The sequence below is a fragment of the Battus philenor genome, unplaced genomic scaffold (assembly GCF_028537555.1).
Source record: "Battus philenor isolate CCGP_79_NKW_IND1 unplaced genomic scaffold, ilBatPhil1.0.hap1 SCAF_15, whole genome shotgun sequence".
Lineage (NCBI taxonomy): Eukaryota > Metazoa > Arthropoda > Insecta > Lepidoptera > Papilionidae > Battus > Battus philenor.
In genome coordinates this window covers 11,577,590-11,595,035 of record NW_027181677.1, presented here as the reverse complement: position 1 = coordinate 11,595,035, position 17,446 = coordinate 11,577,590, and the positions used below count along the sequence as shown (strand labels likewise).

Genomic DNA, 17,446 nt, shown 5'->3' with positions numbered 1-17,446 from the left:
AATTGTACGTCTCATTCGGCGTTCGTTTTTTTTTCAGCTTAAAGAACTATTAAAAAAACCAGTTATAAAATGTTTGACTGTTGTCACTACATGTCAAACTATGCCTTGCAAAGGGCGTCTATTGGCTGATATTATGATCATGATGATTGTAGCCATACACAGCCGTGTTTATAAATAATAAGATGCGAACGTATTTTAAAATAAGCAAGAGCGAGACAAAATGGTGTGTAGAAATTAAAAAGTTTGTATAATCGATTAATTTCGAAATATCGTAATGGCATCGCAACTCGTAAATCGGACACGTCTCGATCCACGGACGGCCATGAACATCAATTCGATAGTCATGAATGCAATAATCGAATGTAACCTTTCACTTTCGACGCCTAACCTAACTGTAAAAAGTAATTATTACTATTCGCACATTTAATACGGCTGTTTACGACCATTGCCTTTAATATTTTATACATTGTAAACTTTATCTTAGGAAGGTTTTTTTTTAATTGTTATACAGAGGTGACAGGTTATCTGTAAAAAGGTTTAAAGATGTGAACGTACTACTCTTTAGCCGTCATTAATGTATAATAATAATGGTTTTAGAGATTATAAAAACATAATGATAGTTAAAAAAAAGCGTTTTCAAAATCCGAATTACTTAAAATTAAAATTAATTATTGTTAATTATCTGCCTAAGATTTATACTGCCTGTCGCATTCCAATATAAATTAAAACGTTTCATATTTCAGTATAATTGAAAATATACTATTATATAATACTATAAACCTTTTTGCTGACAAAAAGTTATATATTTAATATGGTTTATAGGCGATTTGACCTCTGTCTAGTCAGATGTTAAGCGACGACGAGGTCTACAATGGTACATGCTTGTCTAGAAGATTTCTATATCACACATTCACTCCTTTAAAGCCTTTACACCAATCAACCTATATGTTATATAATACACCTAAACTTTAAGTATACTTTATATAAAAATATAATATTTAGTATAAAAAGGAATAATAATAATTTCTGTTGTAAATTAACAATCTTTTTAAATTACTATATAACTAATTAAAAAGAAATATATAAAAACTCATTACACAATCTAAACTGCTTAAAAAAAAAATAAAAGGCTCTTCTAAAGTAACTGGCACGTTGGAAAATGTCGAGTGAGGATAGTCTGTGGTAATAATGACATTTTGTAAACAAGGCTACGCTGATTGTGTATAATGTTGCGGAGGTTACAATGGCTCGAGTTTCGTACATATTTTTCATAAGCGACCGGTTCTGGCGCGTGACATACGGCCGTAAGCCGATAGATTCTTTCACAAATCATTCGCGACCGACATTTACACAGTTACGAATCAAACGGAATATATTTTTAGAGTTCACAACCCGATTTGCTAACATTTGACGCGATTACGTAAAACATTTCAAAATAACAGATCGCGTTTGGATAGACACGCATACAGGATGATTGTTTATAGATATAAAAGCTTTGAAGGGGTGAATGTTTAGTCCATTTATTGTAAATAATCGTATGGTACAACCGATTCAAATATTAATGGATTTAGAGGTAAAAAAATACCTTAATGATTATATAGTAAGAAAAAACTTACTACATATTTAAATTAATTATTGTTTACTGTCTATTCCTTTAGACCAGTGTGTTCCAACCTTTTTATATGCCATTCCTTGGCTTTTCTAAAATTCTTACGCTTACTATGTAACATATATAATTTTTATATTAAAGCGAAAGGGTTAAACACGCATCGACTACATTTTGCAAATTACCCCAGGTTGGACACACTACTCTAGACTTTGTGTTGCCAGAAGTAATAAGGCTGTGGCATTGTAATATAAAAGAAATATTGGTAATTGGTGTAAAGGCTTTAAATTTTTTTACTTACAGCCCAACTATACATTCACTCTTTTAAAGCTTTTACAGCTATAACAAATCGTTGTGTACATGTCTAGTGATACGCTCTCCCTGTATAATGTCACGTAAACAAGGTGATTGTAAATAGATGTAAAAGTTGTAAAGATTTTTGTAGATGGACCCTTTTAAAGTTTATAATAAATCAGCCTGTATATCAAAGTGAATAGATTAAAACAAGCTGAATTGCTCTGCCGAGTAGGAACTTAAGAATAGATATAATTTATCTGACGTACACAAGACAATAGCGAAGGAGCCTTGAGCATGCGTTCGTGTTTCATTAAGAGTTTTTGCTTTCAATATTTAGTTTACACGAAGCTTGAGATGATAGATGGTATTCGCGAAATCGGGTACACGCATCGATGTCTCGCAATTCTATCGGTTCGCATAACAAATGCAATTTTATAATTGCTCACTGTCACGGAATGTTGCCTAAATCACGTAATCGCTATTAAAACATCGTAATACAGTCGGTTTCAGAAAATATTAAAGAAAAATAGTGATGTCTAATTAAAAATTGATAAATGTTTAATTGTTGCTTCAAGTAAGAATAAACACAATAAATATCTTCTAGAAAATGTAGCAGTTTAAAATATCTTTACCATTTAAATTACTACCATAAAAATGAAAGGTACGGATGATCATAGTGGAAATCTATGGAGGACACACAGGTTCAGCATTCGACATCCTATAGTTGAAATGATGAATAGTGGTGATGAAGCTAAGCGCCATTTGGGTAGCAGTCTTCAAAATAAAAACTTTAAAATATTCTAGTAGACATTTACATGTGCTTTTGAATCGTCTGTTATTTTAACACAGGATTAAGCTACGACCTGCTTGGAACGTTGATTTGTTAAAAGTCGACCAGAAACTTAACTGTTGCTGTTTTTGAAATTTATCGATTATTTTTCATATATACATTGTAATAATAATCATGTAAATAAGCCAATAAAGTTCCACACGTTTCTAACCAAAACTCTTTAATGCTAATAAGATATATTTATTAATATACTTTTATTTTTAGAATTAAAAATAAGAAACAAAATGTCTAAGATATCTTGTGGAACTTTATATATATACGTACATCCATTCCAATGAAAGATTTGTTAAATTTTTAAATCGAAATGTAGGTACGTTACAAGTTTATTTTTATTTCTTGTATTTATCATGTATCTGTCACTATTTTTCAAATAAAATTAGAAATTGGTTAGTCCTGTGTATTATATTATATTTTATGTCATTATTAGTACTCAATAAGTTGTGTATTTACTAAAAAAAAACATAAAATCTGTGGGCAAACGGGTGACGTTTAGATTTAAAATATCAATGTTGGTATTTACCATAACACAAAATTTGATAATTTAATTTTTATTTTAAAATATGTTATAGTTAGATCTTATAATAACTATTAGCTTCATAAATTACTGTAAAAATGTTTAGACTCTCTGGGCGATTTAAAAGAGAAATCTAATTAGTTAGGCACCTGCCATGAAGCAAACTGTTAATTTTTGGTTTTTGAATATTACACGAATATATCCATCGTTATTCCATACTTCATATCTGAACTAAGTTATCAGCTGATAATTGAAATACTGATAAATGTATTTTATCGTTTCAACTATAATATTTTCAATTATTCACGTACATTATTTGGCTGAATAAATGCTTGATTTATTTATGAATATCATTTCAGCCATAAGATGCCATTTGCTGGACATATGGCACTCCCTTAGATTTCCAATCGACTTACATTCAGCGTCTTCCGAAGGACTTAAAGTTCCTCCGTGGTGTCTTTTTTAAAGAACTATATTCCAAAGACACAATTGTCCATGCCTTTGAACTTTCTTTTACTCACTATTTTGCATGTTAGTGTTTAAATCTTTTAAAACATTTACTAACTTAAATCGTAAAATATTTAAAACTAAGTTGAAGTGAACCGATTATTATGATTATTGTTTTTAAAATCAATGGTGTCTTGTTTGTTTTTAATGACGCCATAAAAATTTCGGTTCGTGCGACCACTTCCTCATCCCTACTCCATATTGCCATCCTAAGGTTGTGCGCCAGTATCTGTGCGGTGGTTGCTGTATTCACATCGATGTATCTTGCGATCGCATCTTGAGTCACATCCGTGTATTCCACGCACGATTTCGTGTGATTATATTGCACCATATGATGGACATTGTTATACAGTCAGAGGGTGTCTGTTATTCGACGGACAACGATGACCTCCTCCTTTTTTAGCCCCGGAGCCTTGTGGATGGCGTGCGTCCTTGAACCTGTCAACTTTGGGTTAAATGGCTTGCCCACTGCAAGTTCAATTTGCCAATTCACTGGGCTATGTCTAATATTATTGTTCATCTATATATCTGTTCATTCCTGATTCGAACTCTTAGAGAAACCCTGAGTATAGATCTAGATAGATTTATAGATCGTGTAGGGTGAGCTTGCCAATAAGATCCAGTGATTTATTTATACACATTTTAAATTTGTTATTTCTTCATTACATAAACAGAATACAAAGTTGCTTAACTTAATAAACCTGCATAATATATTGTTATATTTACATTTACGGTAAATAAATTAAGAATGTAAGTAGAACGTTTAAAAAATAAAAAACTCGACTATTTTGGCGGGAAGCGAGAGAAAGGCATACGTGCCGAGACCAACAACAGTCCAATGAAGTAATATAGAATAAATTAATGTAACGGCAATTTTTCTTTTAAAAAATCACCTCGCCATTGTTGGTATGGTTAGGAAATGTGGTTGGTGTCGCTTCGAAATGTGCTGTTTTCTAAATATTGTATGGGTAAATCTTGTCGTATCTTTGGGGCAGCAGTGACCTGGTACCAGGCATCTTATTTTTTTCCTCGACCTTAACATGTTGCCGTACCATCTAATGGGCTTATCCTAACCACGTCGCTTCGACCGGCTTGTGGTCGCCACTCAAGAACCTTTCGGTTCCAACGGCAATCGTTTGCGCGAACTATGTACCCCCCTACTGCCACTTCAGATGAGAAATTTTTCGAGCTACGCCAGTGATTTTGATTCTTCTGTAGATCTCTTTTAATCTGGTTCGGTCTCGCAGCATAAATCCGATCATAGCCATCTCCTATATAAACACTACCTCGATAAATTTATGGTAAATCTTTGTAATGAGAAGCCAAAGTAACCTGGAAGGGATATATTATATCAAATGACTCATATATTCAAAAATCCACAGACTATGACGCAGACTAATATAACATGCAAAATTTTATCCCTTTAACCCTTTTAATGCCGGGAGACGATATATCGGCTCTTGCTACCCTGGCGAAAAGTACCGGAGCCGATATTTCGGCCCGCGTCTCGTAGTGCTTTACAATTCGCGTTGCAGAAGAACTTTATTACAAAATAAATTTATAATACGTTACATATACGCATTTTCCCAAACCCTAAAAATTAAATTCGGCCGGTTATTCTCGCATAATCACATCTTTTTCACCCAACATTAAAGGTTAGGTTAGGTTAGGTTAGGTTAGAATAAGCTATAGAAAGGTGATGCATAACTTTATTAATTTAAAACTACAGATTTTCTCTACGAACATCAAACGCTCGTAGATAGCTCGCAAAGTGTTTGTAATATCAAATAAAAGCATAGCATTGATCTATAGGTTATTTTTACTAAAACAATAGATAACTGTATACATCAGAGCAGTCTTCAATAACAATAGATTATTCGAGACAATAAACTATTAAAATCTTTAACCTTGAACATGAAAAAACAATTTACTATCAACTTATATAAAATAGTTACAATTTGCAATAGTAACTCTGTTTTAAATTTAATGAAATAAAACCTGTTTATATTTTATATTTAATTAATGAAGATACCAAGTTTACAGTCATCAGGCTCGCTCTGTCAAGGCTCTCTTCCTCACTTAAAGATGGCCAAGATAACTGATCTTGCGCTGCAAGTTTCCAGCGCCTTACCGACCTTGACTGTCTCGTTGGTCTACCTAGAGGTCTACCCACGCCTTGGTTACTGGCTCGTGGTCACCACCCAACAACCTTTTGGCCCTAACGGCAGTCAATTGCATTTTAAATATTTAATGGAATCAGGCGTTACCTTGCGGGAGTCCATCCTAAGTAAGAAAAGGACCAATATTTAGCCACTTCCGCACAGTCCACCCCAGACAGTCTGTGTTTGGCACTAATCGGTGTAACATAACTCCTGAAGATGCCCCGTGGAGGGGTGAAACACGTGTTGAGTGATTTGACGGTGGCAGTTCTGTAATTCGAATTGTTTGCGGCATACGCATTTATCAGCGGGCTGGCGGGCGGTGCACTTTGTTGCACGACTACCACTGCATGTGCGGAATTGGCTAAATATTGGTCCTTTTCTTGCTTAGTCAATTGCATGTCGAAAATTTTTTATTTGGTTTTTTTTTTAATTTACTCCATTGATATTATTTAAATGATTATAAAGAACTCAACATAAAATAGAGATGATAGCTGACTGTATCAATACGAATACTAAAGTTGTTTGAACATGTCACCCGTAGCGAGGATTCAATGGAACGTGCCGTGGTGCAAGGCAAAGTGGGAGGCAAGCAATCTTATGAACGCTCTCCAGCATGATGGTGAAACTAAAAACTCGATAAATAAATTGTCTCACTCCGCCAAACACCGAACTGCGACGCATAACTAGAGCAGCCAGGGCATCAGAACCGGTCATGATCTGATCACGACCACTCTGGCAAGAGTACACGACTGGTATGATAATATAAGTAAAGTCACTAAGTTTACAGTGTCTATTAAATTATTTACAATCACAAGTAAATATTATGATGATCAGGAATCATTGCGCAAAGCGAAGGTTCGAGAACTGCTGGTTGACAAGCTGACGAAATCATCACCATAGCTAAATTTTATTATATTTATATAAATGGTATATGTAGATATTTAAATAGATATTAGTGCAATGTACATATATATATATATATAAATATATATATAAATATATATATATATATATATATATATATATATATATATATATATATATATATATATATATATTGTAGTAGCTATTAGCATATTTATGTATTTTTATGTAATTCCCTTCCATCTCAATTTGATTTTACTTTTTTATTCTATTTCTAGTGTTACATGATATTAACTAGTTTCACCTACCTTATCAATTTATCTCTGCATCGCCCAAAATGTTAACTGGCAGAGAATGCCTTCGGAATTATTCTCCGTTATACGAAAATGTATAAAAAGTTTTTAAATAAATAAACACAACGATTAAAATCCATGTAACAGATGTAACATCAATGAGTACCGTCATAAAACAATTTTTTTTTTTATAGGGAAACATGTTTTCTTTTATGTTGTCATTACGTGTACATGCGTTCAGTGGCAACATTTATTAGTACCTATTGTCATTTGTCCACCTTTAACTTTATTAAAAAAAAACTTTATAATATTTTTTTAATATAAACAGTTCCCGAGTGTCAAGACACTGAATGGCTGGGAAGACCTCTCACGAGTGGTATACCACTCCGGACTAAGTTTTCTTCCATTAAAAAATTAGACTAACAAATCTAATCAAAGAGGTTAGACGTTATTTAAACTCCTTTAAGTTTAAATCAGTACTTAGTGTGTACCACAATCAAAATACTCCTACGAAACCAAAAGACCTCGCCAAGCCCGATAAAGTCATTTATTTCAACAATTCTTAGTCATTTAATTTAAATTCAAATGGAATTATTTTTTACAATTTTAATAAGATATTTCGTAGGTAGTCATATAAAAAAATATTTCTCGTCACGGCCATGTTTATTTTATCGGCACACACATTACAGCGTGTAATAAATCCAGCAAAGTCACGTTAATTGATATGGAGACATGTACTTATTTAGAATTGCTGCAATTTAAAATTAAATGAACGTTTTAAAGGCGGTTATTATATCTAAATGTAATTACTGAATGGTTTGTATTAGATAAAAAAGAAACCGATACCCGCAATATTTTCAATCAGCAGTTCTTTTGCTTCAAGAGGGAGAATCGCAAAGATCGGTTGCATCTCGCCTTGGTGTGTCACGGTGAGCTATTCGAAGCGTATGGGAGCGGTTCCAGGAGACAGGTAGTGAGGCTAGAAGACCTGGATCAGGAAGGATTCGAGCCACAACTGCTCAAGAAGACCGGTACATTCGATTGACTGCGCGCCGGGACCGCACGACAACCGCCCGGACCTTGCAATCCCGGCTAAGGCAATCTACTAGCACACGCGTTAGTGGTCAAACCATTCGGAATCGACTCCACGAGGACGGGCAACATTTTAGGATGCGTGTTATTCGTTTAAAATTAACAAGGGCTCACCGGGCAACACGTTTTGAGGTTTGCGCGTGAGCATTTGGACTGGACCATGGACAATTGGAGGACAGTACTCTTTTCAGACGAGTGTAAAGTTAAGTTTTTTAGCGGTGACAGACGTGTACGTGTGTGGTTCTCCACACACGTACACGTCTGAGTACTCTTCTGAGTAAGAGAACGTTTGACTGAACCATGCATGCACGGTACTGATCGTTTTGGGGGCCCGAGTGTGATGATATGGGGCGGTATAAGCTTGTTAGGCAAAACAGAGCTGGTGATCTTGAACGAAGGGACGGTCACTGCAGCCAGTTACGTCGAGCAAATAATCCGACCTTATGTCATCCTATATTCACAAAGAGTAGGTGATAATTTTGTGTTTATGCAAGACAACGCTCGTGCGCATACAGCTAGGGTCACTCAGAGGGCACTTTCTGATGCCAATATCTCGGTTTTACCTTGACCAGCAATGAGTCCCGATCTCAACCCGATTGAGCATTTATGGGATTAATTGAAAAGAAGTCTTAAAGAGACCCATAGCCACGTTAACAGCCAACAGGACATCATAAACGCGCTGAAACTCTGTTGGGAATGAATACCCAACCAAAACATCACTCATCTGATTGAGAGTGTTCCAGATAGGCTCAGAGTGCATACGGAGCAAAGGAGGTCCTACTCGATACTAAAGAAAAGCTCCCGGCAAGTTTATTAAAAACAAACAGTGACTATAAAAGTTTTTATTGACAGTCTACTTAGTGCTCATTTTCTCTAAAAATGTGTATTTGAGTGTATTGCGGTAAAATTAAACAATTCAAACGTTATTTTGTGTTTACTTAATGTGTAAAACCCTAATTCAACATCGACTAATTGTAAAAATTTAATAATCATGTATGCACATAAATTAAGGGGCAAAATGATGGTGGGCCCTATTTTGTTTTGAGTGGTATATTACTACGACTTAGTCAAGGTAAAATTATTACTACGACTTAGTCAAGGTAGCGGAAAGTCGCCGGTTGCAAGCAGCGCAGGATCGATAATGGTATCGATCATTGGCAGAGGCCTATGCCTTGCAATGGGAGTCTATCAGCTAACATGATGATGAACAATTATTTATTGAACATAATTAATTTTAGCAAATAATTTATTGTACCAAAGTTGGGATTGCTCGAGAATAGAAGTGTTTTCTTGTATTTGAAATTTATTTGTTAATAAAAATTATAGGATAAAAACTCAGGACTTAGTTATTTGATTGTCAAACCAAATATATTTAATACATTTTAATAAAATAACGCTTTTACACAATCGTGAGAATCGTAATAAAAACGAATAAAGAATAAAGTCGACACAAACTGCTACATTATGTCTCTACACAATGCTTTACAAATGGCCTGCTTACAGTTTGACTTATTTACTAGTTTATGGTTACGGTGCAGCCAATTCAAGGGCATTGCAAAAACGACACGCACGCTATTGCATTTAACATTCATTTGTAAAAACTAACACGCAATTCGTCCGCTTTTCTACAGACAAGAAGTGTATGAGTAATTACAACAATAATTAAGACACAACATTTAAAAACAGCTCACTAATTTCATTATAATCGACCGATTTGAAAGGTCATCGTTTATTCCTATGTCCCCAAAATGGGGCAAAGGACGTCCACAGTACGTCGCCATCCCGAGCGGCCTTGAGCTTCGCGCTTTATTTTGCTCCACGTTATTCCAACTGCCTTCACTTCTACAGCGAGTCCGTCCGAGGTTTGCTTTGGGCGTTCACTTCTTGACTTTCCTTGAGGATTCCATTCCAGGGCTTGCCTCGGTATGTGATCAGGGTCCGATGCGTGTGGCCTATCCAGTTCCTCTTGCGGCATTTGATCTGCTGGTCGATCGGCATCTCACCGCAGCGTTTCCAGAGATCTATGCGTGAGACTTTCTCATGTCAGTATATACCGATAAAACGTCGAAGACAGTTGTTAACGAAGACTTGGAGCCGGCGCGAGATATCTTTGGATTGATCGAGATATCGATTTGAAAGGTACAATGACAAAAAAAATATTTATACGAAGTTGTATGGTAATGAACTGACATATTAATGGACACTCGGACGATCTAGTTTTTTCAACATTAATGCAATTCTTGCTCACGCCTTTCATAGGGTTCCCACTGAACACGCACCACATCACACTCGCTGCAGACACCAACAACACTGCAAGCGCTAACCTCACAGCACCAGCAACCACTTCACCTGCGACACTCCGTAGAGAACATCGCGTCATTCGCTATATATCAAAATCACCACAACACACGGTCTTAGGGGGCAGCCGCCCGATCTCTAACTGCGAACAGCGTAGGCGAACCGAAGTTGGATTCGGAGCAATCTTTGGCACGGCTGTGGTCCACGCTGCCGTCCAAGCCGATACACAACATCAACACTACACAGCTCTACTCGGGTAGAGCGGTTTACTACGTGCGAACGTCATCGTACAACTGGAATACGTCTGTCTAGCTTCTGTTTTATTTTTAAGTTCTTCCGCTCCGTGAACTCAGTTACGATGAAGCTGTAAACGCCCCCGGGATAACAGCATCAACTTCAACCGAAACCAAGCCAACAAATGCATTCCATTTGATTAATATGAGAGATTATTTAATTTATCTACTAATAATACACCTAACCTAACAAAATGTAATATTTTTGGCCAAGACTTCAGACAAGAAACGGTTAACTAAAACACCTATCGCTAGCTGACGTGGTAAACGTAATATAAAATATTAATAAATAATCAATAATACTAAAATTAATACAGAAATCGCAAAGTATTACAATAATAATACTTTGAATATTACTAAAGTCTTATAGCGTGCGAAATAGTAAATTTATTTTTATAAATAATCGTTAAATATTGAGTCAAAATTATAACAAATAACTACTCTGAAAAAGAAAACATTTTTTTATATTGATGTGGGAGATAGTGTTAAATTAGAACAAAGAGGACGTGGAGTAGCTAGAATATTTACTATTTTCGGCGAGACCAAAAATATTAAATTACAAATTTATAGCGAAACATATCCAACGATTTCCTTTTTCTGCCTTGTAAAAAACTTGAAATGATTGATGAACGGTAATCAATTCAACGACGTAAGAAACTAAAATACTATGAAAGTTTCATAGCGAAAAAAAACTTTCGAATCGAATGTACTTGCAGATTGCACAAATTAAATTATCTTAGAATGTTTATCACGCTCAATTAACTATTAGAAAAGTGCATTAAAGCATATAGCAAATAAACACGGCATACGGGGGCGATGCAGACTTGATCGGTTTGATTAGCATTCTCGTGATATATGGGCCCGGTGCACCTGTCCACGTCAGCGACTTGGGTCCGCTTTACACGAGTGGATAGGCGTGCCCGATGTCACTTTCCCCGCTGAAGCTGGTTTCTGTTTCAAAGGCGCACATGCGCTCTCTCCCGTGGAATGCCGGCAGGCTGTAGGAATCGGTTCATTGCGCAATTAATCTGCATCATTTTATAGTCGATAATTGATAATAATAATAATCGTAAATATCAACTATTATATTTACGTATACACCAACACCTCGGCTTTGCGTCGTTTTAGTTTAATTTTTTTTTAAAGTTGCGTCCCTTAATTAGTACTAATTTTCACTGTGCGTATTTAGATTTTCGAGGTTTCGTTGTTTTGGTTTCGTGTCTTTACTTATTATTTGAAGTTACAAAACAATCTTCAATTAATAAATTAAATTATTATTTTTATTACATATCAATTTATATTTATGAAGATACTAAGTTTTAACTAGGCCTCCTGTAAAAGCATCCACACAAGTCTAGACAGAAAATGTTCAGACAAACCAATTAAATTTAGGCATGTCCTTCAGGTAATGACATGCCTAAATTTAATTAATTGGATTTATAAACACTTATGAAGACCTCTGTACAAATTTGTCTAATTTTGCACCACTCTCAATATAGATGTTTCGGAGGCCATATATGTAAAGAGAAGTGAAGGAAATGTATGTACATTATAAATAACTGTATATATATGAAGTATCATATCTCATTAAGTTTTTGCAATTATAAAAGAAGCATACAATATTCATATTTTGTTTATATAATTTGTTACCATTGTATACTTTCATTAAAAAAATATATATCACAAATTCTTTTATATCACTTGGAATGTTATGTACAATATGACTTGTGAGATTCAGAACACAAATATTATATCACTCTATGAGTGACGCCTAAGTGAAAAGATTAAAACTATGGCTTCAGATTTTAATATTCATAAACAGAACTGCCTTCTCTTTACAATATTTGTGATATTAGAGGACATTGGCCACCAAATATATAATATGTTAATTGTCTACAATCAATTTAACATAAATTGTTTGTGTCATATGTTATTATTTATAGAGCTATTTAATATAGTTTTTCTATTACATTAATTTTTAATACTTAAATATAAGTTACAATAAATATAGTCATAGCTTTGTATGCACACCTACAATAGGCAAACTTAAAAGATTATTTTCTACCAGTTTGCATATTTAAAATAATTAAACATCAAGCAAAATTCTATATTTCAATGGCAACATAGGAAATGCAAAGAACTCTAAATGTATTTTATAACAAATTTTTAAAATTTAAAGTATGTATTAAATCATATAACATTTTGTTACAACACAAAACATCTCACCAGTCATTTATTATTAGTTTTTTAAATGGTATAAATATACATCTTAATTACTTAACTTTATCACTGTAAAAAAGTCTTTGTTAGAGCTTTCCAGTAAAAGTCATTTAAATCAGTTCAGGGCTACCAAAATGACAATGTTTGCTTCTATAAACTTATGCCTCATTCATTAAACAATACCTCATAGACAAAATTTTGTTTCATGCACTATTTTAAAAATGATATGAGATATCTTAGGATTACCTTTGACTTATTACTAAAGGCAACCTGCTCATGCATGTAGTAGGTTAGCACTCCTTGTCTATTTATGTATGCTAATAAATACATTTCCATTTAATAAATAAATACTTACATAATTAGTCAAAAGGCTAAGGTTATACATTTTTGTTAACCAACTCTTTTTTTTAAACAGTAATATGGAAAACTATTGCAGAATATCATAAGAAATTCTAATATTAGAAAATACATTGAAAAACATTAAAAGCATATTGACATATACACTAATCTCTTGTATTAATGGGGTCTATGCAAAGATTTTGTTACATAGACAAGAGTCTGACATTGACTGGCTGACACACAAAACTACTTTCTCCAATTTGTTCATGAATATAAACAATGGATCTTAAACTTTGCATTTTGGCTTTACTCCAAATAGATTTACATACACATGATAGGTGTTTTATAGTGAATGTTCTTTATTACTCATTATTATTCTGCTAAAAACAACACTTCCATTAGAATTAAAGCTAAAGAATTCAAAACCAGACCTATACTCATAAACAATACCAAAAAAGGTAACAAAAAAACAGATATTTGCAATATATTAATAATATATGACGGAGTGAAAAAAATTAATTAAATTATTTGAATCTTTATGAAATTAACTATAAAAATAATATCTTCAGTTAAAAAAAAACTAAATGCAGTATTAATTCTAGAAAACCTTCTAAAGTATTCCACCAGTTTGTGTGTAAATAACTATTATATAATATAAAATTTCTAAGTAGAAATGAGTTTTATTACGTTTTTATTACAGTCTTTAATTCAAAAAGTAAATATAATCCAATACAATACGCCGGACTGAAGTACTTTACCAATACTGTACTGTACAATACAACACAATACTAGTATATAAATTTGCCTTAGTCATTTGCACACTTTACATAATAAATGTTTATCACTTTCTGTACAATCTTAATCTTATAAGGATCAGATTAGAAAATAATTGACTATTTAGAATCCCTTATGGAGATTTAAAATGACCCAAATATCACGCGTAAAAAGAATGCGCGAAATGCACTTTCATGGAGAGGTACCATGGGCATTTTCATATAATATGACTAACTTGACGACGTTCTATACGTCTATCGGGTATATATAAAATACAATTTTATTAACTTTTATAATAGCGTGGAGAGGTAACTGCAATATTTTATGCCAACACCTCAAAGTCTTGTAAAGCTGATTGCGCGTTGCCGTGTTGACTGAATATATTGCAGATCTCGGTCTCGCGCATAAACACGTGCAAATGTTACTTTACCTTAATGATCAGCTCGATCTCAGGTACGTCTCCGTTCGCTGTACCATTCTCTGCGATTTCATCCGACATCGTGAACTTAAAGTACACTCGAATTTATATTTATATGTAATTCTGTCGCACAACAACACACAACCGTCACTGTATAACAACACCGATTGACTGCTTGGGAAACTGGCTCACTTCAGTTCACTCAGTAGTCATTTCACAGCTAACTTCATAATAACAGTCGTTGTATATTGACAATACCTAAATTAATTTAATTTAATAAGTACACACTTATAAATAAACAATAAAAAAATTACATTATTTAATATAAAGATGCATTGAAGTTTAAATAACAGAGTAAAACTGAAATTTTATAACAGAATGATTCCTTTGGTAATTTTGATATAATCTATGCTATGCCTTTATGGTAAGTGATCCAACAATATTGTTAGTCTATAGCCTCCTGTCATTAGTTTAATAAACGTAATATAAATAGAAAATAGATTCACGTTGTGTTTTTTATTACATTATTTTAACTCGGTAATAAGTATCTTTAAAATGAGCACAACAGAAGTAGCACAAGATTCGGCGTCCGAAAGTAAAGCAATGAGTTTTGCTGAGAAACAAGCCGAACGCATGAAAAGATTACGTTCTCTCCACACAGCGAGAAATGAAGCAAGAAGTCACAATCATCAAGAAGTTGTTGCTGAAGAAGCTAGAAACAAACTTCCTCCAAATTACGAAGCTAAACGACGGCAGGCGGAATGGTTAATGGAAGATCAGAAAAAACGTGAAGAGGCTGCAAAAGAAGGAAAGGATTATGACAGAGTCAAATTACTAAATATCTCCGCAACAGAAGCAGAGAGACTCGAACGTAAAAAAAAGAAAAAAAATCCCGATCAAGGTTTTTCCACCTACGAACAGGCTACAGTTAGACAATACAATCGACTTGTAAAGAATATGCCCTCAGTGGATATGGAACAGTATGATAAGCAGAAACAAAAGTATGGTGATGCATTTTACGGTGGACCCAACGTTATTATTCATGGTATGCATGAGGATCGGAAGGATGCAGTTGATAAGATGGTGAATGACTTAGAAGGGCAGATAGCTAAGCGAGCGAAATACTCCCGTCGACGCATCCACAACGATGATGCGGATATTGACTACATTAATGAAAGAAATGCAAAGTTCAACAAGAAGTTGGAGAGGTTCTATGGAGAACATACGGCTGAAATTAAACAAAATCTGGAGAGAGGAACTGCCATTTAATGTATAATTAGTGATTACCTCTTAAATTGTAAATACTTCTGTATTAAATGTACATAATCGTCTATTTCAACAATTTTATCTTCATCATCACCATCATTTTAGGCATAAGATGTCCACTGCTGAACTTAGGCTTTCTCAATAGATATGCCATGAGACTCGTTCCGACTACCTAAATAAGGTCATAAGTTCATCTTGTGGATGGACATCCTATGCTGTGCTTACTGGTCCCAGGTCTACACTACAGAATCTTCTTAAGCCTCAGTGGCCATTTATTTTTTGATCTATGTGGCTTGTCCACTATCACTTCATTTGCTTATCCAATGGTCTAGGCTAGTTACTCTTATTTTATTGTTATTTTTATTGAATCAACATGGATACCATGCTATTTAGATGTTAAGTGTTGGAGATAATTTGTCTGTGAAAAGAATAGGTAAAATCAGGTTTTTTTTTTTTATCAATACCTTTTTTACATGTAAGTTCTAATTTTTATTTATTAATGACTATTCAAAAAACTAAAAGGAAATTTGTTATTGAATTAAATGCTCTTCATAATGAATGGATTGATAAAGTAAGAATAAAGTTCATAACATGACACAAATTCAACTGGTTTTTATAAACATTCCCAATGTAATGTTAAGAAGTAACTGATACTCACTATAGTGGAATTACACTATCCACAATTACATTATAAAATAAATTTCACTATGATAATAACTTGACTTTAATACAAAGTTTTTAAAAGTTGTACAAATTTGTTGTTCTAGGAATTTTAGAATGAAGTTTATAACTTTTATAAGAATTTTGATTTAAATCTGTATTATAAAAATGAAAAAACCCTAAACAATGTTAAAAATTAATTTTATGATGTGTAGAGTTGACCATTAAAACGGCAAACTTTTTGGCATCTATAGTAAATATTATTACTAACAATATAATCATAAGCAGGTGCTATTCTTCTTAGTTGTTTCCTCATGACATGATTGGTCCTGAACATGCCATGAGGAATTAACTTACAAAGTTAGAACTGTTAGTTATTTTGCAATAGACAGCAGTTCTTAAATAACACAAAAAAACAATACTAATAAGATATGTTTAATATCATGTTTGCATACAGAGGTCGGCATTTGTAATATAAAATATTAGTTGTATTAAAAAACTGTTTTAAAATTATAAAATGCATTACAATAAAATGATCTCAAGGTCTATTAAAATTTGAAATAATAATTTTTGGTCCTTATAAAGACAGTTATAGCGTTCAACCAAAAGGTTTTTGGTAATGAGCTATTTGTCAATGCCTTTAGAGCTTTTACACCTATAGCCAATATTCCTTTATTTATACATGTGTATTCATTTCTCTTCCATATAGACCAAAACTATTTCTCTTGATGAACTTGGGGGTGTTAGCATTGATAGTTTTTGGTCTATATGACAGAAACATAATCTTCCTGTCCGACATAATGTGTGCTATCAGATTGGATAGTAGACAGTTTTCCTATCAATAAGTTTCAAAAGGGGACAGAGCAAAACAGAAAGTGCTTGTATTTATAATGTATAGTCCATGGGAATAAAAGAGAGAGAAAGATAGAAGAATGATACTGTATCTCCTCACATTTAACTTTTGCTGTTACCACCAATAAAAATGTTTCTTTT

General features: G+C 33.6%; 2 protein-coding genes across 3 annotated transcripts in view; one reads left to right on the top strand and one right to left on the bottom strand.

Moving 5' to 3' along the window:
- The window catches only part of Clic (chloride intracellular channel protein 5), a 77,910-nt gene extending 63,220 nt beyond the window's left edge, over positions 1 to 14,690 (bottom strand). For both annotated transcript variants that reach the window (XM_068761486.1, XM_068761487.1), the window contains exon 1: positions 14,540 to 14,690. In XM_068761486.1, the coding sequence (XP_068617587.1) occupies positions 14,540 to 14,608 (69 nt within the window). In that variant the 5' untranslated portion in view covers positions 14,609 to 14,690. The remainder of the gene's footprint in view (positions 1 to 14,539) is intronic.
- A 294-nt stretch (positions 14,691 to 14,984) lies between these two features.
- On the top strand, positions 14,985 to 15,860 carry LOC137918638 (pre-mRNA-splicing factor Syf2). Its single transcript, XM_068761473.1, has one exon. The coding sequence runs from the start codon at positions 15,083 to 15,085 to the stop codon at positions 15,794 to 15,796; it is 714 nt and encodes a 237-aa protein (XP_068617574.1). The 5' UTR covers positions 14,985 to 15,082; the 3' UTR covers positions 15,797 to 15,860.
- Positions 15,861 to 17,446: the final 1,586 nt, after the last annotated feature.